Below are 24,600 nucleotides of genomic sequence, written 5' to 3'. Positions count from 1 at the left end.
GATATAACAGATTATACAATTATGACGGACGAATTTTACTTTACAATAATAATATCGGGGCAAAAATATTTTCGTAGTTTAAATGTATTATTAGTAATCAAGTCTTAATTAATCAAGTACAATTAACTAGTAAACAAGTTTTAACACCAATAAATGTCATACTCTGAAGATCCAATAAATAAAAAAACAGTTCCCGCCATTTTTAAATTGTTTTTCAAGCAAGCATAATGAACGTATGTGACGAAGAAATTAGGTACATTTTAAAGTTTTATTATAAAAAAGGTAAAAATTCGACTAACGCCGCAAATAAAATTTGGTCGGTTTTACGGACCTAATGCGATGTCGATAAGAGTAGCACAAATGTGTGAAATGCTTAAAAAATATATATAAATAACAGTATTTATACTAGAACAAATTACTACTTTTCCTTAAAAGAAAAAAATAAAACAATCAATTAATAAAACTATTATTTATTTAAAAATGAGATCAAACTAAATTATTCACTACCCCCAGCCCTTTCATTCTGCCCAGCATGTGGTTCATGTGTATTTTCATCCATGCCCAAAGAGCCATAGTTTCCTAGAAGCCTCAACCCAGAAGGATCAAAGGGTGATCTTAAATGAAGTTTCGCGTTATATTTCTTTCCCATAACTTCAATTTGATATTCCCCTTTTTCTAAATAGTCCTTTGTGACTTCTGAATTATTGTTGGTAATATAACCGATACCTATGGATTTATCTAAGTAGAATCCGTAATCTCCTCTGCGTACATAGCCTACTGGTTCACCATTTCTGTATATAGCTTCTTGGCCGTATATAGCAACCTATAAAATGAAATATATATTTATTATTTATTTTAATTTGTATTTATTTTAATTTATATTATTTCTAAAGTTATGCTATTATAGATAATACATATGATGTACACTTAAAAGATTTTTTTAATAATTTAAGGTGCCTACAAATTTTATTCTTTCTCATAACCATAGTTTGTTTGGAAGATTGGATATCCCCTTGCCAGCAATGTAACAAATCTTTATATTAATGTGTATCGCAAAGTGCAAAAAAGTTTAAATTTGCAAACCTTATCATCCAGAGTGAAGAAAGCATATTTTTTGGTGACTCCATTCTTTCTAAACTTTGTAACACTTTCATTTCCTATATATTCCCCATCCTTACGACATGCAAAACCTAAATTTGCCTCTATAGGATTATCATCGGTCCTTAAGTCTGAATTCCATAAATGAAAACCTGCAAAAGAAATGTACGGGTTTTATATGCCATATTATTCTCGGAAAAAAAAAGAAACAGAAAAAAGATTTGTTCTTTTGACATATAATCATCCCAGATTTATTATAAGATTCGATCACTATTAACATAAATATTTATATTGTGTTTATGTTTCGGTTAAAAAACGTTACACTTTATTGAAAATAGTTGTAAGGGTAAGTAAAATTATACAATTTTACTTATTTTTGATCATTCTTCCCAAGTGCACAATGTGCAAAGTCGCGAGGTCTACGTGGCTGCTTGAGAGGACGTCATCGGCTGAAAAGGGAGGAATCGTGAGGAAGCAAAGCTAAGCTTACAAGACCATCTATAAGTGCCCAACCAACCTTTCTCCGCACTAAGCGATGTCAGCGCTCGCCATCCCGCATTTCTCAGCTCCTTGGCTCTTCTGAGAGCCTGGTATACCTGGACCACGTGCGACGACGGCACGTGCAGCTCCCAGCCGAGTTCGCCCGCCCAGGACACGCGCAGCGCTCGACACGTGTACGTCTTGTTATCGGGTGAGTTGGGCGCTTTAGACACTTTGATGGTCCGCTGAGTGTGAAGTGGGAACGCGTCGTTGGATAGGCCCGCGTCGGTGTAGCGTTGCAGGATGCGTTGGCTGAAAAATTGTAAATATATAGCGGTACATTTGTGTAGATTTACCAGTGTCTATGTATTCGGAGATCACAAGCGTATTTCTCTTACATTCTCTTTTCTCTTACATTACAACTAATGTAAGAGAATCTCTTGAACTATAGGCGCATTCTCTACTTTTATCGCACTTAGCCTAAATGGACCGGTAAAACTAAATGATTTTAAAATCCATACGAGTATTTAAAGTCTATAATACATTCTGTTTAATTTACAATTACTTACATAAAAATCACAAAATAAGTCTCAAGTCCAGTCAATTAGAGGACAGTAAGTAAAATATGATGAAATATTCTTACCTGTCTGGTCCTTGAACACCTAAAATACACAGTTGCTTGCTGACATCCGTCAAGTTAGCCCGTAATTTATGTTTGTGTATTACGCGACGTATTATAGAAGCCGTGTGGTTTGCGTTAAAACCGCTAGTCACTACATAATAACCGCGACCCTGCAACAAGAAAAAAATAACAACTTAAATATACAGCATAATCTGAAGCTGAACTATTTTCTTCACTCGCATAAAATATTTTATATAATAGTTAAAATTGAATGAGCTTTGTATATGTCAAAATTTAACACTTTTTAAATACATTTTTGTGAAAAAAGTTTCCTGAAAAACAAAATAGAAATTTCAAAATATAAGACAAAGTAATTGATAATTATGATTACCTTAAAATATGCAAAATATTGATCATAATTCTATGTAGATATAAAATACTAAAGCAAGCCTTACTTTAAATATGGGTTCATGTAATGGTCCACTGCCACCATCGAGGAGTGTAACAGTCAAATCAGCTTCTACACCACCTTTTTCGTTCAAGATTAATGTATACGTTACTCTGCAATGTAATATATATTGTTATATATTACTGCTATATACTTTCGTATAACATTTACAAAACGCAGATAAGCCGTAATTGAATGTTAAGTTATAAATAGCATTAAGAAATTCAACTATAAATAAGGTAACAAAATTCTAATAAACTCCTAATTGTACTGACTGTCCCTGACTGTTTGGCAAAGAGTAGGGAATACTAGGTTCCTTCAGACAAATGATAGGTGGTAAATCTTACTTATCCTTTTTCTTTGATAAATCCGCAGTGAAAGCGAGCTCTGCCGTTCTTTGTGCGTCAGGACCCGTTAAGTAAAATTTACCATAATATGACATATTGAATAAAGCGGCTCCGTTTCTACATGCTAGTGCTTCTGAGCCAATCTGCAACAATGATTGTTAGGAAAACATACAATACTTTAATTAAAAACGATATTTAAATTATTTTATTTAGGATGTAGGAGTAAGCTAAACTCAAGAAAAGTATTATTTAAATTAATTTTACCTAATTCCTTTCAATGAACCATAGCATAATCTCTCTAATTTAAGATTTTAAAAGAGTTGTTTAATAAATAATATAATTACAGTGTTGTGATGCTTAGAGAATCCAAAGGAGTACTCTCCTCTAAGAACATCTTCGTAGCGCTGGTCCAAATTTCTAGGATAGTCGTTGACACCGCCCCAGTCGTATTGCTGTACTCGAATCTAGAATTATATTATTAGTTTTTATTTATTAGGTTCTTAAAGCGGAAAATAATATTTACTACAAAATAATAGAATTATTCCAATTCAAGCCTGCATTGAAACGTTGAAAGATAAACTGTTGAAAAACGTCATCAAAACAGTTGCTAATTTTAATTAAACTTAATAACCGAAAAAGATCACATAAAAAACTAAATATTTGAAGCAAAATCCAATTCTTTCTCATCATTAACATGAAAAACAAAAAAAAACAAGTACAACAAAGTATTTAAAAATAGGAATAAAGACCCTGGCCTCTCCTATCCGGCTCTAGTTTTCATCACCAGGCAATAATCAATCAGTTGCTTGCTTAATGCCCTATGACTGATATATATACACAACACACAGATAACATATAGAGAAAAACTTGACGAAAACAAACCTTTTCGCCAGGAATAAAGAACCCTGGCCTCTCCCACCCGGCTCTGGCCTGCATAACCGCTCCATCATCAACCAGTTCCTGGTGCAAGGCGTCATGGCTGGCATCTCTTCCGGCGAGGGGCTCGTCATTGGGAAACACTATACTGTAGTTCTTCACGTACGCTTCATGACTGCTTTCTCTTACCCAGTGGGGTCGAGATAGCTGACCAGCTGTGAAACGTGCTACGTCAAATGTAAACATGTTGTAATGTGGCCTGGAATAATAATATTGTTTTGTTAATACAGTAAATTATTCTGACTTGTTTGTATGCAGAGAGCATGAATATCATATAAAAATATTTTGTATTTGATAGGTGAAAAAAAAAATTAAGTAATAAAATTCCTATAATTCAGATTAAAAGAATCAATATTCAAACGAAAAAAATAAAATTATGTAATATAAATATTTATTAAACATTTAAATTCTTAGCAAATTTTCAAGAATCGGTGAAACTCTTACCGTCCACTTATAATCCACTCCGCTAACTGTATAGCGGTGCCAGCAGAAAACATCATACCAGCCGAATTGTAACCGCAGTTGTGGTATAAGCCTGTTAAGATGTATTGATAAATGTATAATATTTAAAACTATGTCGATATATAAAATGGGCTATCTTGTGGGTTTAATAAATCCATGTACAGGGCAGGCAGAATAAATAACTCAATACATTTTATGCACGGCAAGTTTAATTGTATGTAACGTGGTATTTAAAATATTTATTCCTATTGAACGTAGCTTATATGGACCTATTGCGCTACATTAAATAAATAACTAAACAACCAAGAACAGTTTGTGTTGTTTAATAACATATTCTACTAAAAATAATAATAATATAGCTTATATATCAGAATAACACAGAAACCACAATTTATGCAAAGATTTTGTATAATTAAGCTGTAATATAACAATAAGATTATGCGGGCGAAGCCTCTTTCGGGCCGCTTTGTAAGAGTACTCCAAAAACTACACAGGTACAATGGTCATTGAAGAACTTACCAAAAAGATGGGGATCTTCACCCAACAAAGGTTTATGATCTGGAGTAAAAGACTCAGGTCCGCATACGGTGCTTTTTATACCGATTTTGCTTAACTTAGGACATAATGAAGTCGCACTATCCATGTGAACGCCGAATACATCCCAATCTAAATCGTAAAGGTGGAAATGCTGTTGTTCTGGGACCTGGTTTTTGTATTAAGACATATTATTATATTTTAACGATACAAGGGAAAAACACTATTAAAATAAATGTATAAAAAAACTCATATGTATATTACCTGATCAAGCATAATTGGGTTAGTTTCGTAACCACCAATATAGCAGCTTTCTCCTTGTATTTTGAAATATAAATTGACATCATGATCTCGGATATTTGGGCAACCCCTTATTTCTGGTATACTATCGGAAACAACGTAGGCGTGTTTAAACGGTATTATTGGTAAAGAGGGTATACCCGCGAACCTAGCTATACGAGGACCCCAAACTCCTACAAGCAAATATAGCATTAATTAAGAGAAACGTTAAATGAAAAAGGGGAACGAGGCCATGACAGTAAGCGCGGGACGGTTCAGGGCGAAAATTCCATTCGGGGGAATGAATTATTTTCATTGCCTCGTCCTGTACAGGTAAAACGCGGAGTTGAGTCCCACCGAACAATACGCAAAGCTGCGAAACTTTGGCGGAATTCCCTCTCTCTGCCCTGCTATTTATGTGAGAGATTGAAAGCTATTTTATCTGTATGTTAATTTGTCCAGTTACATTGTATTTAGAAGAATTGCCTGCCATTTCTAATAACATTTAATAAAGGTACCTCCACAGTTGACAACGCATTTCGTCCTTATAAACCCTTTATCGGTATGAACTCCAGTGACTTCTTTGTTTCCAAGTAAGTTGTGCGCATAATGAACGTCTATTACTGGACATTCTTCATATATCTGTAATATTGAAAATATTTTATTATTAGTGAGCAATTCAACTCTTCCAAACGACCAAATATTCCAATATAAACTTAGCATAATATCTCCATAATATATCTAAAACTCTAGATGTCGCAATTGAAGCAAAAATTTATATACATAATATGACTTATTAGGCTTTTCCATATATATAGATATATGGAAAAGCCTAATAAGTCTGTAGGTACTATAACACAATTTACCTTTCCACCATTTTTAGTTGCAACTTTAGCCAAGGCATTGCACGCCATTGCTGGATCGATGGTGCCATCCAAAGGAGAATAAAGCGCCATTTTAAATATAGACGGGTCCAGAAGTGGGAATAGCTTTTGGGCTTCATTCGGATCCAATACTTCACTGGGTATACCCATTGCCTTGCCCAATGTGTGTAGTCTAAGATATTCTTCCGTTCGTACCTAAAAGATAGGTTAACAATTATAATGATAATGTATAAAAATAATAAGCAAATAGAAGACTTTTAAGATAACAAAAGGGATACTCACTTTACTTCTCGATATAAACATGCCACCATTGTTAATCCAACCGGCGTGGTCACCTGTTTCTTTCTCCAGTGAACTATAAACATCTCTTGAGTCTTGCAGCAGTTTAACTTCAAGATCACACGGTCGAAGAGACCATACCAAACCTAAAATTGATGTTAGTGAAATTTAGATTATTGAACATCAGCAAGGCACTGTGAAATAAAAACATATAAGATAAACTTATGTAATTCCTTATCTTTTCCTGATGTAGATATTTCTAAAAAATATTATACAAAAATAATGACAAACGTTTCTGTGGTAACATTATTTTGTTTAAATAAATGTTATATCAATTTCAATTAACCTCTATGATAGACTTTTGCAAGTACTTTTAAATTGCAAGACAAGTACAGTAGCGACCTAAGAATTCGCAAAAGCTCTCCTGATTTCAATATTAGTGTATTTTTTGTCATTTACCGATGAACTTTATCTTTAACTTATAAAAGATAAGAAATATAGATGTTCGTCGTTATAATTAGAAATGTTAAGCATATGACCTTATCCAGTGTTAGACGTCAGCAACAATCTTTGTTGTTGCTATTTAAGATTTTTATTAATTTATATAAAAAAAAGATAAATATTTAAAAAAAAGCTATACATATATACCTATACATATTATATGTGTATCTACTATAATAATCTCTAAATAACTGTTTTACGAACTTTCCTTATGTATAGTGAGAAGTATAAATAAAACTATCAACTCCAAGCATTCACGTTCAAATCTTGGATTGGCTGAACGATAACGATTCAGTTAACGTAAGGCTCACTAATCAAATTCTAAAGTACCCGCAGCCTCAGTTATCTATACAAATACGATAATAGTGATAAGATCGCCTTTGCATACTACTCTGTGTCATTTGTTTTACTATTTAGTTATGTGTTTGTTTATGTATGCAATAAAGAGTTTTACCTATCTATCTATCTACGATATATATTTATATAAAAACACATCAAATCGTTACATAGATTGTAAAGTTTACCAGCAGTGTGCCAAGTAGTTCCACTTGTCAATTTATTTCTCTCTAAGAGGACGGCATTCACTCCTCGTTTTGTCAACTGATATAGTGTGTTGCATCCCGCAATCCCGCCACCTAAAAGATAGATAAAATACAATAAAAGTAATAAAAGATAGATAAAATACAATTATAATATCATCAGAAAATATTCAATTCATACCATAAATTATAAATATGATGAATATTTAACTATATTAGTAACTCATAAATTATCTTTTTAGTTTCTCAAACAACGTACTAAGCGTATTTAAACAAACTTACCAATTATAACGATATCAGCTGAAGTGACCACTTCATTGTTGGAGGCATATGATCGTCTACTATTTTTGAATGTTTTCAAAAAATTATTCGCTTTTGTCCTAACACATCGGTCTGTAATTACTTTAAACATATTAAAGTAAATATTTTAATACTGGAAACAAGTACTGATGTAAGTTCTTCAGCAGCAAAGATACAAATAGAGTAAGAAAATCAAGCAAATAAACATTGATAAGCCTATCATTTCCATATTATCAACACTATGTCAAAGTTCAATCACGTATTAAATATTATCAAATAATATAATAAAATGGGTATGCATAAATTGTATGTATATTCTACTCCGGGCGTTACATTTTAAAAAATCCATCAAAATTTTGTTAAAATATCAATTTTCCGAAATAAGATATCTTTATACATATGTATTGATATTATCAAAATTGTTAATAGAATAGGATATCAACTATAACATAATTATGACTCCGACCAAAAATATATATTTATTATATCTATTTATCTAATTATTAATTGAAATAAAAATAAGTTTTAAAAAAAAAGTACAAAAACTACTGTCATCTAAGTACACTAAGGAAATAATTGTTTACAGTTTACAAAAAAAAATAAAACACAATGATAAGTGATTATCGTTTAATTTCATATTTACAATAATACTATATGATAAATTGAACTGATATTAAATAAATAAGTAAATAACACAGTGGTTGAAAATCTTAATTTATCTTTTTATAATAATATATTTGGGTATAATCAAATACAATTAGAAAAGCAGATAAACAATTATAATTTAAATTATCCAATTTATTTAAACTTAGTATATTAAGTTTAAATATTACAAGAAAACACTAGTTTGGCAAATAACATACTGTAACAGGGGCTTATATATCTTATAACATAATACTAAACATCCATATAAAGAAATATAATAAAGGCAGTTTTTTATCTATTCATAATCAAGCAGAAGCAGTAGTGACCTGAAACAAAATAAATAAATTATTTTTCCGTTTTAATGCAATAATTAATACGTATTTTAAATTATGTTCTTATTCTCATAAAAAATATATAATATTAATCAGGATTTTTATAAAAGACCACCGACGGCTTGGCCTGCTTCTAGGTCAATTGTTAATTTTCTAATCAAATTACTCTCGTGTTCCAATAAGTTATTGGTATAATAAGCATCTTAAAGACAATCTATATGAAAACTTAGGTTGTAGCAATTCAAAAAAAACGATTGAAATAAAACAACATTAACTGTAAAGGGAAGTTTGAGAAGCTACAAAGTTTCCTGTCGCCGCTGTAACAAATTTTAGTGCCTAAAAGTCCTAGTGGCTTTTAGGCGTGTTCACGTAATTTAAGTACATTCATCTCTAGCTACAGCCAGTCAAATACTTTAACACAATACTTTAATGGATAGGTATACACAGTACGGTCGACGAACACAATTACACATACCAGGCAAGTATACAGTTCACACGTGATGAGGACTGGCAACGCGCGGCGGCGTGAGGCCGAGGCGGTGTTGCCGCGCCGCGTGGTCACCGGCCGCCGCCGCAGCAGCGGCTTCTAGTTGCGCACGCAGAGCTACGAGCTCTCGAGTGCGTTGGTATATTGGGTCCTAGGGAAAAATATATTTTAATAGGATCTGATCCCCACTGAAATTCATCATTCATTCGAAATTAAGTAATATAAAAAGTAAGTAAGTATAAAAACAACATATTTTTCTTATCATTTAATTAAACAAAAAAAAATACTTCAACACACTTAACAAGAAAATAGAATCTCACCTGCTGCCTCATAGTAGGATTCCATCTACAGTACAAAGCTTTCCATAACTTAATAATTCTCAAAGAAGCAACTGGCACTAGGACCATTTGAGGTCTGGAATTAGGCGAAGGCGGAGTATTGGAACTGAATGAGGAAGGTCCCCAATATAACGGATTCAGGTATAAGTTCTGTCTGCTATTAATATGAGACCATAGTGATACTGTTTTGGCTTTGACTTCTGCAAATAAAAATGAAATAAGTAAATTCTATAAAGATATTATAAGCAATGTTTATTTACCTTTTTTTTTTTATATGTGCAATCTGAATGAAATTGTATGTGTATTATATAGAGACCAGGAAAATAATTAATATACACATCTTATTTGTTGTTCTTTAAAATAATATGTTCATATATATTATTTAATTATATATATTATATAAAGTATTTTACACTCACCTTCCTTAACCCTCTCCCTCTCAGTATTAAACAGGAACGTTCCAAATCGACACGAGTACAAATGATCAACTATAGTGATAAGCAACCTCTCAGTAAACTCGAAAGCCGTGGGAAACTGTTGTTGCAATTGCCACACACAGTCCACCCACTGCACGAAAACGGGAGACCTGTCGGCGTCTGAGTGACGCTCGTCGCCGTGGCCTATGCGCTGGAAAATGCGTTTTTTTATGAACATTTACAGTACTATCGACGAGTTGTGCTCATCCTAGTTAGCTGTAGATGGTTGCGCAGATTTGGTTTTTTTCTTCCAGAGTGAACAATGCGCAAAAGCTTAGACAGACTAACTTTCCAGCGGCAACGTCTTGTCGAAAGGAAAACATTTTCATTTCTCCTCTGTGGTGAGACAAAGTTAAGCGCGAGTTCCGCCAGGTTCGCTACGTCAAAAATTCGGGCAAATAGTTAAACATACTGTAAAATTGTAATAAAATCTTCAAGTTTATAATTACCAATTGAAACTTATGTCCAAACGAAAGCCACTCCTTCTCTATCAGCACTTGGAAACCTCTGAGAGTTCGATAGTACGGATCGAGCATGAGCATCGCTAGCGCGGTCAACTGAGCTGTTCTATCCCAGCCGTCGGAACAATGCACTAGTACTGACGTTTTATGATTTTCCACCTGGAATTTTAATTTTCAGCTAAAATTATGTTATAAAATTGATGTTTGTTTATTTCAATGCCCTCGCCTCGGACCACTCGAAAAATACAAAAAAAAGTAAAACATCAATATTCTCCAAAAACTGGTATGTACTTAATAAAATTGTATATAATGTGCATTAAAAGAATGTGTTATAAGTTTCTTTACACTTATTCTATTCAGGTACCATTAGGACTGTCAATTTGTCTTATTATATAAAATAGAAAAAATAGAAACTACATCAAACAGAAAAAATATTATTGGAGCCATTTATGTAATGTAATAGAACCCAAAACAATGATTTTTAATTTTTTTTTCTGTGCGTTTGTTCATGCTTGTCTTAAAAACAAAACCAAATTTTAGAATTCAAAACAACAACACAATAACATAATCAAATGAATAGCAGACGCAATTAGCAAGTATGTAAACAATGATATCACATATAAATATAGTTACATAGCCTCACCTTATCAACAATGCGGACCGCGCCCGCTAATATACATTTAATGTGTTTGAGCCAACAACTCGCTTCAATGCCGCTAAACCATCTAAAAAAGGATTTTCGATATTAATTTTGCACTAGCGCCCCACGCGCGGCTTCGCCCGTTTAAACTTATTGTTATATTATAGGCAAATTATATAAAATCTTTACAAAAGCTATAGTCTATGTGTTATTTTTATTTATAACTGTAAAGTTTAATTTAAGTCCGTTCAGTAGTTTTTGCGTGAGAGTGCATCAAACATCCATTTTAAAAAAAATTGATTCATAATAGGTAATAGTATAGTATTATATAGTAAGGTATGAATTGATGTGTTATACTCGGAGGTGTGAATCATATTTATATCATCGCCCTGGTAACACAAAGCGGTGCATTGATTTCCACTATAAATACGCAATGTTTAAAAAATTATGCGTTTTGGAATGTGGAGACTGGTGTGGCCCACCACTAGGTTCCCTCTGTTTACCCAGATATGTGCAGAACACATTTGAGACGGAGAATGCTTTTTTTTTCATATATGTAATGGACTTGAACCCTATCTTAATATATTAGCTGCAAATCTTCAATTTCTATTTTAATTAAGACAATTGATTAGACGTTAGTCCAAAATATTGAACATTGGATTTTTTCTTTAAAATATCACGGGTTTTTGAACTTTAACTGTACCAGTTGAGCGATAGTATAACATTTGCTGTGACACCAATTACCAAGTAATTTTAGTAATAAGAATTATTACCTTTACAATTTTCCTCAAATTACGTAAATGAGTACATAGAATTTTTATCGTATCGCATGTTTACTACTTAAAAGAAATAACAATTACAAAACATGGTTACATTTCGTCATATAATTTAAGACAGTAAAAAATATAATTAATACATTGATCCTAAAAGTGTTTGATTTTCAAATATTTTAAATTTTTTTTCGATTGATTTTTATTAAATGTATTTTTTCTGTGAAGACTATCGATACGTCGATATGGTGCAACGACGAAACACTACGGAACATACTAATGGAACCTCAAACATAATAATAAAGCATATTTTTGTTATCTCCAAATGTCTCTAGTATTTTGGGGGTAAACAGTGAAATAAAATAATAATATACATACCTAGTCTGGTCTATTTGTGGGAAACACAACTCTTTTAACTTTCTCAAGCTCTCCCTCATTACATGAATATTGTGGATATCGAGGAACACAAGTTCAGCATTTTGATATGCATCTTCAGATTCATATCTAAAAATAGTATTTTTTGTTATAAGATTAAATTACTATAAATATTATAATTATTAATAAAATGTATTTATTTAACACACTTTGGAAAACAGTGCTTTCGTAGTATACTTTAATTTATCATCTAGCCATAGCTTTAGAATTGGATAAGAAATAATCATTGAGAATTAGCAATTTCCATACTAAATGATATTATATAAATAATATTAAAATGTCTTTTGACAAATTTCTAGCAACCCAAACACAGCTTTGTTGCTTGCTTTCTTATAATGTAGCCAAATCACATAAAATCTTTATTTTATTCTGGTGTATAAAATATGTTACTGTAAAGTTTCGTCTAAATCTATTCAGCAGTTTACGCTTAAAAGTAGAACAAACATCCATCCTCACAAATTTACTTATTTACAAGATTAATAATTAAGTAGGATAATCATATTCTACATACCCGCCACCTTTTGCCTTATTAGCGATAGCATTAGCGCTTGGTCTAGCGTCCATTATAAAGAGCTTGTGGGCCTGAGCGTTGGCGTCCATTATTAATTGAATGTATCTCTCGTCTTCACGACTGCGTTTACCACTTACCTGGGAATAGTATTTTTAAAAATTTTTTAAGTTTTAGCAGGGTAGTGCAGCGCTTAGCCATGTTACCAGAGGGAAGGAATGAAAATATAAAATATTTTTTCATTGCCCCCAGTGGGAGCTGAATCCACAAATGTTGCGTCTATAGGCACACACTTATGCCACTGGGCCACAATGGCCTATTTAATATTAATAAAGAGTATAGTAAATATAACAATCAATGTTGAGTCTAGAATTTTTATATGCAACGGCTTACATCTATACTATTACAACAATTGTGTCTTAATGAATATGACACATACACAGACAGTGTGACCTACACAAATTGTGTCACCATTAATGTATCAAAAATCTGTCTTAGATTTATGTTAATATACTATTATTTTTTTCACTTTACATTTTTCTTTGCTTCATACTGTATACTCCTGCATATAGGAGGGTAGACAGAGTGAACCTAGTGTTAATGTCTTAACATAAAAATTCAACACATTATTCACTTTTCGGCGAATTCTAGAAACATTGTGGTGGAACTCAACCCTGGTACTTGCCCTAATTCTATAATATACTATTCTATCAAATAATACTAACTCCAACTAAAGGCTGGCTACATCTTGTAATGGTAGCTTGAGAACTTGGATGTATCCAGGCCAGAACTGGAATACGTCCTCTAGAACGGAAAGCTGCTACTGATCTTAGGAGGTCATCATTGGCCGCCGTTGGTACCGCCCACACTGACGGGTAGCTATCGCATATTTCATATTTATCATTTATACGCGTGATCCTCCACATATCATTGTTCACACCCTGGAATATACATATTTTACAATATAATTTTATCATTTAAAAAAAAGTCAAAATAAAATAAAGAAATAAGGTAATGTAAATCTTTAAACACAATTAATGAAATTATATCTTTCCTAAAATTGGCTTAACATCTATTGACATCTTCATTTACAATAAACATGCATGATAAGCTGGAAAATATAACTAAAGGTATGTTGTTCTTACCATTCTTCTTAATTCAGCAATAGGTTCATACACATTCCATCCATCATCAGGAAAACTTTCCGAGTAACTAAAAGCAAATAAGGGCTGTCTATGTGACGAAGGAAATGCTAGTTGTTGTAATTTTTCAAATATTCCGCGTCGGGAATGATTTTCTTGTTTGTGAGCAAAACGTAAATTTCTCATATCCTAAAAAAAGTTGATGTTATAATAGTATGTTAAGCTATTTAATTACTGCTGCTTTCAATAGACATCTTTTGAGATCATTTACTGAAATATTGATAATTTTCATTTTTAACTAAACCCTGAATTCATAATAATGTACAAAAATAAATAATTTAATATTCTTTTTAAATTATCCATTTATTAATTTGTCTTGAAAACTTTGAGAATAGTTGAAAAATAATAATTGGAAATATTTCAAAGTTATAACATTAAGACACAACAAAGTATTTTTAATAACTTAAAACATACCTTACAAAAAACTTCAATACCATATGAATTTTCCCCTTTAGATGAAGCTCCTCCTACCTTTTCAATACGAGAAACCTAAAAAATAATGATACTTATAATTACAAAACACTTTTTAATTATATTTGAGAGGAACTTAATATTAACAGTCAGGTGTCTCATCACACTACATATTCATATTGACCTTAATATACTGACACTGATAAGTAGAATGAATCTAGTAATACTTACTACTCCAAGAGGCACACTAAGAGTAGTCTGAAGTGATGTTGCTTCCGTTGGACGGAAATGTAGTTGATAATTTGTAACTTTAAGCACTCCACGAGATGGGCCACTATAGGGACATAAGTATGTAACATCACGAGCAACTCCCATCACCCTTTCCCCATCCAATAACATAATATCTCCCAGTACATGAGTCTAAAACAACAAATAGTTATTTAAATATTTGTAAGTCAACAAAGTTTTAAGAATTCTCACCATCACTTTTATATGCCATGTAGATAACATAAAATTGTTTAATACAAGCCTTTGAAAATTCAATTTGCTCTCTATGGCTAAGTTTACGATTCACAAAGAGACAAATATGGATAGTGCGATTTTTACTCATTATAATTATTAAAAAATTATTGATATAGAATGTATGTTTTACTATTAGAACACCAGTGCCTCCAATTTGGCGGCTTTAGGAAGTGGCTTCGTAGGTTGCAACAGTTATATAAATTCAATAAGCATAAATTAATCCCTTTAGGAAACTTACGGAATCTTGTCCGTGTTTGGAATTCAATGAACTTGATTTAGAATCTGAATCCAATGAATCGGAACTAGCATTCTTGGATAATGAAAAATCCGAATTTAATAATTCAGAACTGTTGTGTTTATCCATGATGAGCTTTAGTTTAAGACCATATGTTATTTGTATTTTGTAATAAAGTTTAGATATTTATATTGATATAAGAAAATAATATAAACAAAATTCACTCAATGACATGACTACATTGGGCGAAACCAATTTTCAATCAAACCGATATATACAGATAAGAAAAAAGGCATCTTTTTTCTTTTAAGAATAGGATAATGTTGCCAGAATGCGTGTTCGAAAATGAAACAAGATTATTAAATACTATAAGATTATTATATAGACCCTACATGTAATGTAGTTACGGTTTACAATATGTACCGCTCCCGGTATTACCGTTTTTAGGCTAATACTATCAATATAAATATTGCAAAACTATGTTCAAAATATTTTTGAAATTCCTAATAGAATAAAAGTTGTTTTAACGAGTCCTTTCATTTAATAACACGATATACTTTCGAACATTCAAACAAGTGTTCATTTCTCTTCTCAAAAGTAGTCTCCCAATTAAAAATTCTATTGTATATACGACATTTTTGGGTTACAGAATATGGACTGTGCATGTGACAAAGAGATAAGTAGGTGAACGAATGATGCTATAAAGATTCCACAAAAAATTATAACATATTATAAATTTTTATAATGTTTTATTTGAAAACCCTATTTTGGCCAGATATCACTTTCCATTTACCATTTCTCACTTGATTTGTAGCGAAGCAAAGTAAAAAATATGCATCCGTAGTAACTGCAGTAACAAGAAAAGTATAAATAATATAATCCTGATAGCGATTTAATATTTTATGCATCCATAGTAACTGAAGTACACTTCGGTTTCAGACATATTTCCCTTAAATATGAACATTCCGTTTACAATTAGTACAAACACATATTTAGCATATAAGAGTAAACTAGAAATTGAACCGAATCGAAAACTAAAAGCGGAAAATTTTGACTGGAATTTGTCTCATCCTAAAACTCTTGTACAAATATGCATAGAAAAATTAAGTGTTAATTGGACAGGTTAGTAAAAGGTTCTATTAAATCGGAATTAGGAAGTAAGTATATAATTCTTTAAGATGTTTTTTAGGATTTCCAAAACTTGAAGATTTCATTGCGAAAGATAGAGATTTTTTTTTACAAATTTTAAAAAAAGATATTCCTTTACAAATTCTTGTGGATAATGTTAAAAGTGATATATTTTGGAAGAGATGCTATTTTTCTAAATGGACAGATTGTCCTATACAGGAACATCAAAAGCCTTGGATAAATGTATTTATGGAAAGACATTATGCTAATATTTTTGAAAATATGAATCCACGCCAATACGACCCTGAAAAGGTAAGCAACTTTTATTAAAATACACATTAAGAAAATAATATTTTAAGATTTTTTAAAAGTGTTATTCCACACTTAGAAATGAAAAACACTTTTATAGAATCGGCTTATCGTATAGTAAAATAAAATTCTTAAAAAGAATGACAAATTGTTACAGGTAAACCGTTTAGTTAAACTTTGTGGACCTTACATACAATCCTTAGCTATTAGAAGTTTAGTGCCAGCAGATATACCAGATCAACGTAATATTTCACCAGATATGGCAGGTATAATATCCGGCCAAAGAGAAAATGTAACTAAATGTACAGTTAAAAAGAATGAAACATTATATCGAGGTGAATAGTAATAAGTACATACTTATTATTAAATTGAAATAAGCACCTTCAATTCAATAATAGCAAGGCTATGTTTTATCTAATTTCAGACCATATATCTTTACATGGAGCATTGGGAAGCTTAGATAATTTATCAGAATTACATATTACTTATCAGTTAAAGAATATTGGGGTGTCGTATTGTAGAAATCAATTTCAATTTACGAATAACGATGCGAAAAATCTAGCAAGAGGATTACAGAACTGCCTACAATTACGTGTTTTACGGTTACCATAAATATTAAAATACGAAGTGAATATGAATTGTATTTTGTAGCGAAATAAAAATTATAACGTTTCTCATCTCTTATATTACAGAATTACCCGCAGTGATATGAATTGTCAAAGACTAAAATATATTCTTCGTGGGCTCTTGGATAATCAAAAAATTGAAACTCTAGACTTCAGTCATTGCAAAATAGGCGACGATGGAGCTTCATCGGTGGCTAAGTTTATATCGAAACGTGATAAAATTCGATGTCTAATTTTAGCAGATAATATATTTGGTAAAAATAACAATCATTAATTTAATCATAGGTTAATTAAAACAAAATAAATCCCCATTAGTTATTATTGGTCCTTCTTACAGGTCCTTTAGGCTTAGAAAATATTTCACATGTTTTAAATCATACCAGCTGCGGATTGCGGACTTTAGATCTACGACTTAATAACATGCTTGGTTCGGAGGGAATAGCTCATTTAGCTGTTGCCATTGCAAGAGGATGTAATTTAACATCGTAAGAATTAAAATACGTTGCTTTTTTTCATTTCAAAATATTATGAGTTAGTATGTATTTAAAAAAATCGAATAATTAGTACATTTGGAAGAGGATACCTTCTACCTCCTCAAAGAAAAACAAGTATACATATAACAAATTATGGTAGTATTCACATATAGTGTTAATGTAGGCTTTGGATCTAGTTAGACAACATCTACGAGTGTGTTCATCATATATCTAATTCAAGCAGAGCGTGAGTACTAAAAGGTTCTTTCTTTCTTCCTTCATGGTAAATGTATGCATGTCAGGTAAAATAGGATATTTTTATTCAGTATAAATTTTATTATATAATTGCAATACCTTTATTTTACTGATTATGTTTTACAGGCTGAATATTTCAGGTTGCGGAATAAGGCCGCAACCATTAGAAAAGCCTCCAGCAGGAGTTTGGTCGGCTATAAATGCTGAGAATCCTCCAACATGTGGTGATCTTTTAGCAAGAGCTATAGGCTTAGTAAAGACGCCCTTGAGACATTTAGATATAAGTGTCAATGATATCGGATCAGTGAGTGTATGAAACAAATAATTCCAACTTTTTTATTAAAATGTAAAAAAAGCTCGTACTAATGTAGTTAATTATCGGTCGGTAGTACTTAAATATAATATAGTTACCGGCCTATACATAATATCAATATTGAGTCAATAACCATTCACTTTTATGGTCGTTTTGTTAATCTAAATTCTACATCGTAATTTTTTTAGCCAAGTGACCAAACTTTGTCGAATGCAATTTGTCTAAGCTATTTAGTGGATATTAATCTCAAAAGATCGGGAATGGGATCTATGGCTATGGCAATAGCAGAGTCAGCTGCCGCAGCTCAAAAACTCAGAAGAGAAGCAGAGAAAGGTATAAGATTTAGAAGAAGTGCTGGTAGAGTAGTTCAAGCACGTAGAGTTGTCAAAGGAATGAATATCGGTAAGGAGTCTATTTAGAAAAAAAAATATTCATCATTCGTAATTTACAAAATATTATAAATATCTTATTATTCACGCAGATGCTGATCCATTATTATTTGCTCAACAACTATCAGCACGTCCATCGATTGTATCCGTTGCTTCAGAAGAAGGGATGTTCAATATTCAAACGCAACCTTTACCAGTTGACTTTGGTTTTGTTCCTAATATCAAGGTAAATAAAAAATATTTTATGTGAATAGCAGCTTTACACTTACAAGCTATTGCCTTACAGCTAACATTAACAGACCATAATACAATAGCATATATACAGAATATTTTAAAAGCTTTAATATCTTCAACTCTAAAATTTATTTATTTTAGAGCCCATTGCCGTCCTCACGCAATTCATCGATAACTGGACCACCAACATCAAGAAGATCAAGCCATCATGTCATTTTAGAACCTGTTCAGGTAAGAATATTCTCTAAATTATAAATCATATTATATGCGTTTACACTGACGAAAATAATTCATTAATATAAATAATTGTCGTGTATGTCATTACGAAATATAAATTACTAAGGAATTTATTTTTATATACAGGAAATTCTACGTGCAACGTTGGTTCGCCGAAGATCAGATGGCTCACTTATCCAACCTAGAATTGATAATACTGAAAGACATATTAAAATATATGTATCAAACGATACTTCTAATTGATTAATTTTATCAATAAAATTTTGTTTGATTAGTGGTTATTTTTTTATGTTTTTCCTTTAATAATATTTTACAAATAATATAAAATATATAATTATTCTAACTGGTAACACTGGAAACCCCAATTAACAATGTGAACTAGCCTTTTTAGCTACTGTCAGTCGACTTTCGCTTGTCAAGGGATGAAAACATCAGATATTTTTGTCTATGTAATCTGTGATTCAGTCAGTCAGCCATGTTTAGTGTTTGAAATGGTGGTGCCTGTATATTTATCGTGACAAATATTGTAAAATTGTGAAATATCGCCGTTATTACATTGTTAAATATAGTGCAAGTGGGTTTTCAATGTTTTTTGTGAAAAGTGAGTGATAACCCGCTGTGACAATGAACTGGGGTACTGAGCTTTGGGTAAGTAAAGTAACACTTTATGTGAATTAGTCAGTTTGCAACTTTTATAGTTTATAATAATCATACCAACGGATATATTAATGTAGAGCGGAAAAACTGGTATATTTATATTATATGTTGTCCATACGCCGTAAGCAAACTAATGATTATCACTGTGTTGTATATAAAGAATAGAAAGTAGATTTAGTTTCATATATGTATATAAATTATGTTACTTTACTGTAAGCGTATTTACTTATATATACATTTTACTATTCACTAGGTTTATATATATTACTGATTTTAAAACAAATAATTGTGTCTAAACAAATATAAAAAAAGCTTAACGATTGAACTAAAAATGTTTTTTTAATAACACAAATATTGATAAAATTATTTAGAGGCCGTCGTGGCGCTGTGGCACAAGCGTGCGACTGTAACGCGTGGTTTGTGGGTTCAATTTCCCACTCAGGGGAATGAAATTCTTTATATTTTCATTTCCTCGCCCTTGTAACAAGGCAAAGCGCGGCGTTGGGTTACGCCACGATATCGTATCGATATCTCGACAGAAATTAGGAAACAGAGTGTTTTAACACTATATATCTCTTCTCCTTTGACTTCTTTTGACATAGGGATATGTATAAACAGACATGTTAAAATAAAAGTTTAACAGGAGAATGAAATAAAATTTCGTGTTGCTCTTAATAAAATAAAAAAGTATTATAAACATAAGTGTATATATATAATTTAATTTGTTTAAGAATATGAAGAACCATTATTTTGTTTTGCTGTAAACTGGCTCTCTTCTCTTTCCACATGTAGGTTAATATACATGGACTGCTGACTAGGTTCCCTACATCTATCCTGACAGTATACAGGATACAATGTATAGCAAAAAAACATATTTTATTATAATGAGCATATTATTATCTTTTACATGATAAATACATCATTAAAAATAATTTCTTAATAGTGTTGTTGAGCTTAGTCTGTTTCTAAGATATTAAATAAAACACTTTCAATTATACTTTAATCTCTTACTAATATTAGCTTAATACTTAAACTATTTACATATTTCAATTAAGGAAGGATAACTATAAGGCTATAAGAGCATAACTTAAATTTGAATACATATAAGTTCTATATAATAACAATTTGGATCGTGTTAATGAAAGAAGGCAAGGCAAGAAGTATGCAGGGACCATAGTGTTTGGCACTCTGTTCCTCTAGTTAGAGTAAAAGTGTGAAACCGCAAAAGTATAAATAACTTACTTCCAAATTTTTAAGTCCATGAATATTGAGATTTCCTTGCATGAAAATTAATCATTATAATGTTTTAAAAGTTCACCTATTTTAGTAGAAGTAAACTATTTTTTTAAAAAAACTATCATAAAGATAATTTATTAAGTTTTGTCCAACTGACAATAAAATTATCACTATTTATTATTTGGTCCAAAGATTTTTATAGTCTTTTCACTTTATTAAGGGAATGTAATCTGTTAACTATAGTTAATTAGTTTTTTATGCTCATCAGGTTGTACCATTATTTGTTTAGGGCCATGTTACAGAGTATAAACTGTTTAAATTTGACAGCAGTTGACCTATTAAATATGCCTTGTGTTCAAATAGCCTGCATCAATAATTTATTCACACAATTTGTTCATGTAAAGATTTTCTTGTGTGCTTGAAAAACAGTCAATGGCATTTTTAATTCACATTTAAGAGCATTTACAATATGCACCCAATGGTGTGAACACATAATTCTTATGTCCTCCGTAGGATGTTTTATGAAGTGAGTGTCTCTGAAAGTCTTGCCTTTTTGGACATCTAACTATATTCATTAATTTGTTTATTATTGTTTATTAATTTCATTGATTATTATGTAAATCATAATCAATGAATTTAAGAACAGCATTGTTGTGGACTGTATTGTTGTAAAAAAAACAAGCTAAATTAAGCAGAGTGGAGTAATTTTAGTGTTTTGGGACATTGTTGTTAAATGTAATTATTATATAATGAAAATATACCCTTTATTAACAAAAGTTAAAAGATTAACATAATCATTCCTAATTAATATGAGTATTCATTAAAAATTGTATTATTAATAACTCATTCTAATTCTAAATTCACAGAACTGCATTAAAATGTACAAAGATATTATATCAATTAGGTAATTAATAGTGATTATATTATTATTTTAATGATATTTACTCAAATACCTATCAACAACTCATTTAAATGCTTGAGATGAGAGAGAACAAAAAATGTAAAAAAAATATTGGAATTTTAACAATAACAAACTGTTTTTCTACACTGATACAAAAAAAAATTCTAAATTTTTTGCAGACTTACGCAACGTTCAACACTATAAAACAAGTGTCCCCACAAAATTATCTTCAAATTCTATTTACATCGTCCTAATTAAAATCACGAGGTTAGAATTCGTCGGTTTCCAGGTCATTGCCCCCTCATATAATAGATATATTTGTTATGTTTGTACAGACAGACATAGAATTATAGAGTTGCGTTCACACAGTATCTAGAGTGGTCAGTTGGCAAGATGCAAGGCCGATTGCTGCGGCCAGTCCGCATTCCTCACTCCACTTACTAGTTGTGAAATGCCTATCTGTTACCTATATGCCGTTAAATACGAGCAACGTATCATTATATCAATATAAATAACTTTACGGCATATACCGTATAGATGTATGTTTTCCTTAACAACGCCAGCTCGAGCAGCTGTGCACTCGAAGATATTGAGAATGCATTAGCGCCGATCGAATGTAAGATGACGTAAGGTACCTTTATACATCAAGAGAGTTGTTGAAATAATAAAAATGAAGAATGGAGTGTGTTAACACTAGGTTCCCTCTGTCTATCCTGCTGTATGCGGGATACAGCGTGAAACTGATGTTTTATTAATTTTAACTATGAAAAAGTAGCTGTGCAATTGTATGACATGCTTGATTTACTAAGAACTATATTGTTTGCGGGCAGGTGTCGCACAATTGAATTATCTTGTGGAGTCGCCGTGAACTAGTTTGCCGTTCTGGGTTTTGTAACCGCGACCTGGAAACTCGCCATAGTTGGATAGGCACCGTGATTCGTTTGCATCTAAATATGATATTTAACCTTTTTGTAGATTGTCTCGTATATTGCCCTATTTTCTTATTTAAAATGAATAATAAAATGACATCGTATTACGAAATACCTAGAACAATTTGACTGACAAAAATTCAATCAAAAGATAAGCAGAGGGAACTTAGTGTTAAGACACTCCGGCTCCCTACTTTCCGTCTAATTCTGGAAGCATTGCGTGCTGAGTGGGTGATCTCAAAGCCGCGCTTTTGCCTCGACACCAGAGCGAAGAAATGGAAATATAAATTTAAATAAATATTTCATTTCTTTAAGTGGGGATCGAACCCACAACCGAATTTGTACCACTGCACCACGAGTGGCCCCATTGACTGATAATATATTTTTCGAATTAGTAAATCTTGAATCATTTTTTTGACTCATTAAAACATCAAAACATGAATATAGACACTGCCACACACGAATTATAACATAGATTACTCAAGTATGTAGATACTTAAGTAATCTATCTTATCCATGTTTTAAAATATTAATAGAAATATGGAATCTATGGCCACATGTGCGGTCATCCTAAAAAGCTAGAGACGACAGATACATATAAGTTATGCGAATATATAAGCCGATTCGATCCCGATATGGTTTCCTTATTATGTCATGATGTCACCGCCAAAATATTGTAAGAAGATAACAAGGCTATTGTTTTGTTTTTTTGTTTTTTAAAGCTAGTTCGTTATGTTCGGTATTTTGAATGTGATAAATCACTTTGACAATTAGTGTTAGCTTTATGATGTATTCTGCAGGTAGAATGGTAAGTAGAGAGAACGTGAGAACTTAGTGTTTAGACTCTCTGTCCCATTAAAACGTTTCGGTTTCACACTTTCCGCCGAATTCTGTAGGTGTTGAGTCATTTCCTTAAGTAGGAATCGAATCCACAACATGTAGCATTCTTCCTGCAACGAGTCCCTGCGCCACGACTGGCCTATGATAACAAAAATGAAGTTTTACATATATAAATATTACATTAACCAAATAAGTAGTTTCATATCTTAATAATGACATTTTTTTTCGTCATTATATTACGAAAGGAAATACTTTATGATTCTTTTGCGAAAAGAGGGCGCGAGCGCTTTCATCTAATTAGGTTATATTCGTCGATTTGTATTACCATGGAAGTGACCTTTGTCTCGACACCATAAAACATCGGAATTACTACCGCACCTTCATTTCTTTGCTTTATTAGAAAGAGTGTCCAGAGAGTCGAAAATAATAGTGTGAGAGTTTCAAACATTATTGCTATTCATTGTCGTGTTTAATCAAGTCTTTGTATATGAATATTAGATATATATATAATATTTTGTGACGTATTTTCTCCAGCTAAAATTTTCTTTCTCTTGTTGTTTTTGGCATCCGTCCAGAACGATCTGCCATTATTTGCAATGCAAGCGTGCGCCTCATTTGGCGAGTGGCAGCAGGTCCATACGTAGACGTTCAGTATGGAACCGGTTTGACCAGAATACGCAGAGTTGTATAAAATAAAATGGCGTCGACTGCTAAATAATACTTGCGATATGAGACGCTTAAATCATAACTATAAGGTTCCATTTCAATGTGGCGGATTCTCGGTATCTGAGTGTTCGTACAGCATCTCGTTGGGCTATTTTTGAGTAACCCTAAATGTTTGAGGCCAGTCGTGGCGCAGGGGCGCAAGTGTGTGCCCCGGGCGCCATTGGTTGTCGGTTCGA

At 31.9% G+C, this 24,600-nt stretch overlaps 4 protein-coding genes across 6 annotated transcripts in view; 2 read left to right on the top strand and 2 right to left on the bottom strand.

The window, feature by feature from the left end:
• Window positions 1-460: 460 nt before the first annotated feature.
• Sardh (Sarcosine dehydrogenase) lies at window positions 461-7,942 on the bottom strand. Its single transcript, XM_085192473.1, has 16 exons — window positions 7,692-7,942; window positions 7,395-7,505; window positions 6,373-6,515; window positions 6,073-6,285; window positions 5,725-5,848; window positions 5,192-5,400; window positions 4,913-5,096; window positions 4,376-4,466; window positions 3,878-4,130; window positions 3,340-3,459; window positions 2,996-3,138; window positions 2,656-2,761; window positions 2,222-2,370; window positions 1,616-1,890; window positions 1,084-1,250; window positions 461-823 (listed from the first exon to the last, which is right to left on the bottom strand). The coding sequence occupies exons 1-16, from the start codon at window positions 7,819-7,821 to the stop codon at window positions 497-499; spliced, it is 2,745 nt and encodes a 914-aa protein (XP_085048599.1). The 5' UTR covers window positions 7,822-7,942; the 3' UTR covers window positions 461-496.
• Window positions 7,943-8,322: 380 nt separating this feature from the next.
• mtm (phosphatidylinositol-3-phosphate phosphatase) lies at window positions 8,323-15,462 on the bottom strand. The gene is made up of 13 exons (XM_085192770.1): window positions 15,175-15,462; window positions 14,646-14,834; window positions 14,418-14,492; window positions 13,947-14,132; window positions 13,527-13,742; window positions 12,805-12,941; window positions 12,237-12,362; window positions 11,092-11,173; window positions 10,437-10,607; window positions 9,931-10,138; window positions 9,494-9,711; window positions 9,162-9,324; window positions 8,323-8,680 (listed from the first exon to the last, which is right to left on the bottom strand). The coding sequence occupies exons 1-12, from the start codon at window positions 15,298-15,300 to the stop codon at window positions 9,178-9,180; spliced, it is 1,881 nt and encodes a 626-aa protein (XP_085048896.1). The 5' UTR covers window positions 15,301-15,462; the 3' UTR covers window positions 8,323-8,680; window positions 9,162-9,177.
• Window positions 15,463-16,072: 610 nt separating this feature from the next.
• LOC146534679 (uncharacterized) lies at window positions 16,073-19,395 on the top strand. Its single transcript, XM_085193047.1, has 11 exons — window positions 16,073-16,293; window positions 16,361-16,611; window positions 16,766-16,943; window positions 17,033-17,210; window positions 17,301-17,488; window positions 17,572-17,719; window positions 18,089-18,266; window positions 18,464-18,677; window positions 18,757-18,890; window positions 19,040-19,129; window positions 19,262-19,395. The coding sequence occupies exons 1-11, from the start codon at window positions 16,128-16,130 to the stop codon at window positions 19,376-19,378; spliced, it is 1,842 nt and encodes a 613-aa protein (XP_085049173.1). The 5' UTR covers window positions 16,073-16,127; the 3' UTR covers window positions 19,379-19,395.
• Window positions 19,396-19,609: 214 nt separating this feature from the next.
• The window catches only part of LOC146534678 (formin-binding protein 1-like), a 41,107-nt gene continuing 36,116 nt past the window's right edge, over window positions 19,610-24,600 (top strand). For all 3 annotated transcript variants that reach the window (XM_085192977.1, XM_085192976.1, XM_085192975.1), the window contains exon 1: window positions 19,610-19,783. In XM_085192977.1, the coding sequence (XP_085049103.1) occupies window positions 19,760-19,783 (24 nt within the window). In that variant the 5' untranslated portion in view covers window positions 19,610-19,759. The remainder of the gene's footprint in view (window positions 19,784-24,600) is intronic.

This window comes from Heliconius melpomene, chromosome 11 (assembly GCF_056956725.1).
Source record: "Heliconius melpomene rosina isolate 202511_hmr_F chromosome 11, ASM5695672v1, whole genome shotgun sequence".
NCBI classification, from domain to species: Eukaryota; Metazoa; Arthropoda; class Insecta; order Lepidoptera; family Nymphalidae; genus Heliconius; species Heliconius melpomene.
The sequence above is the reverse complement of the archived record's forward strand: the minus strand, read 5'-3'. Positions and strand labels throughout refer to the sequence as shown.

Excerpts from the sequence above, each read along its gene's own strand:
- Sardh (XM_085192473.1), bottom strand. The coding sequence starts at position 7,821 with ATGTTTAAAGTAATTACAGACCGATGTGTTAGGACAAAAGCGAATAAT. Across the intron at positions 6,516-7,394 it reads AACTACTTGGCACACTGCTG|GTTTGGTATGGTCTCTTCGA; the intron begins GTAAACTTTACA and ends CATCAATTTTAG. Across the intron at positions 2,762-2,995 it reads TTATCAAAGAAAAAGGATAA|AGTAACGTATACATTAATCT; the intron begins GTAAGATTTACC and ends ATTACATTGCAG.
- mtm (XM_085192770.1), bottom strand. The coding sequence starts at position 15,300 with ATGGATAAACACAACAGTTCTGAATTATTAAATTCGGATTTTTCATTA. Across the intron at positions 11,174-12,236 it reads CCACAAATAGACCAGACTAG|ATGGTTTAGCGGCATTGAAG; the intron begins GTATGTATATTA and ends ATCCTTTTTTAG. Across the intron at positions 9,325-9,493 it reads ATCCTACTATGAGGCAGCAG|GACCCAATATACCAACGCAC; the intron begins GTGAGATTCTAT and ends ATTTTTCCCTAG.
- LOC146534679 (XM_085193047.1), top strand. The coding sequence starts at position 16,128 with ATGAACATTCCGTTTACAATTAGTACAAACACATATTTAGCATATAAG. Across the intron at positions 17,211-17,300 it reads CTACAATTACGTGTTTTACG|AATTACCCGCAGTGATATGA; the intron begins GTTACCATAAAT and ends CTTATATTACAG. Across the intron at positions 17,720-18,088 it reads AGAGGATGTAATTTAACATC|GCTGAATATTTCAGGTTGCG; the intron begins GTAAGAATTAAA and ends TATGTTTTACAG.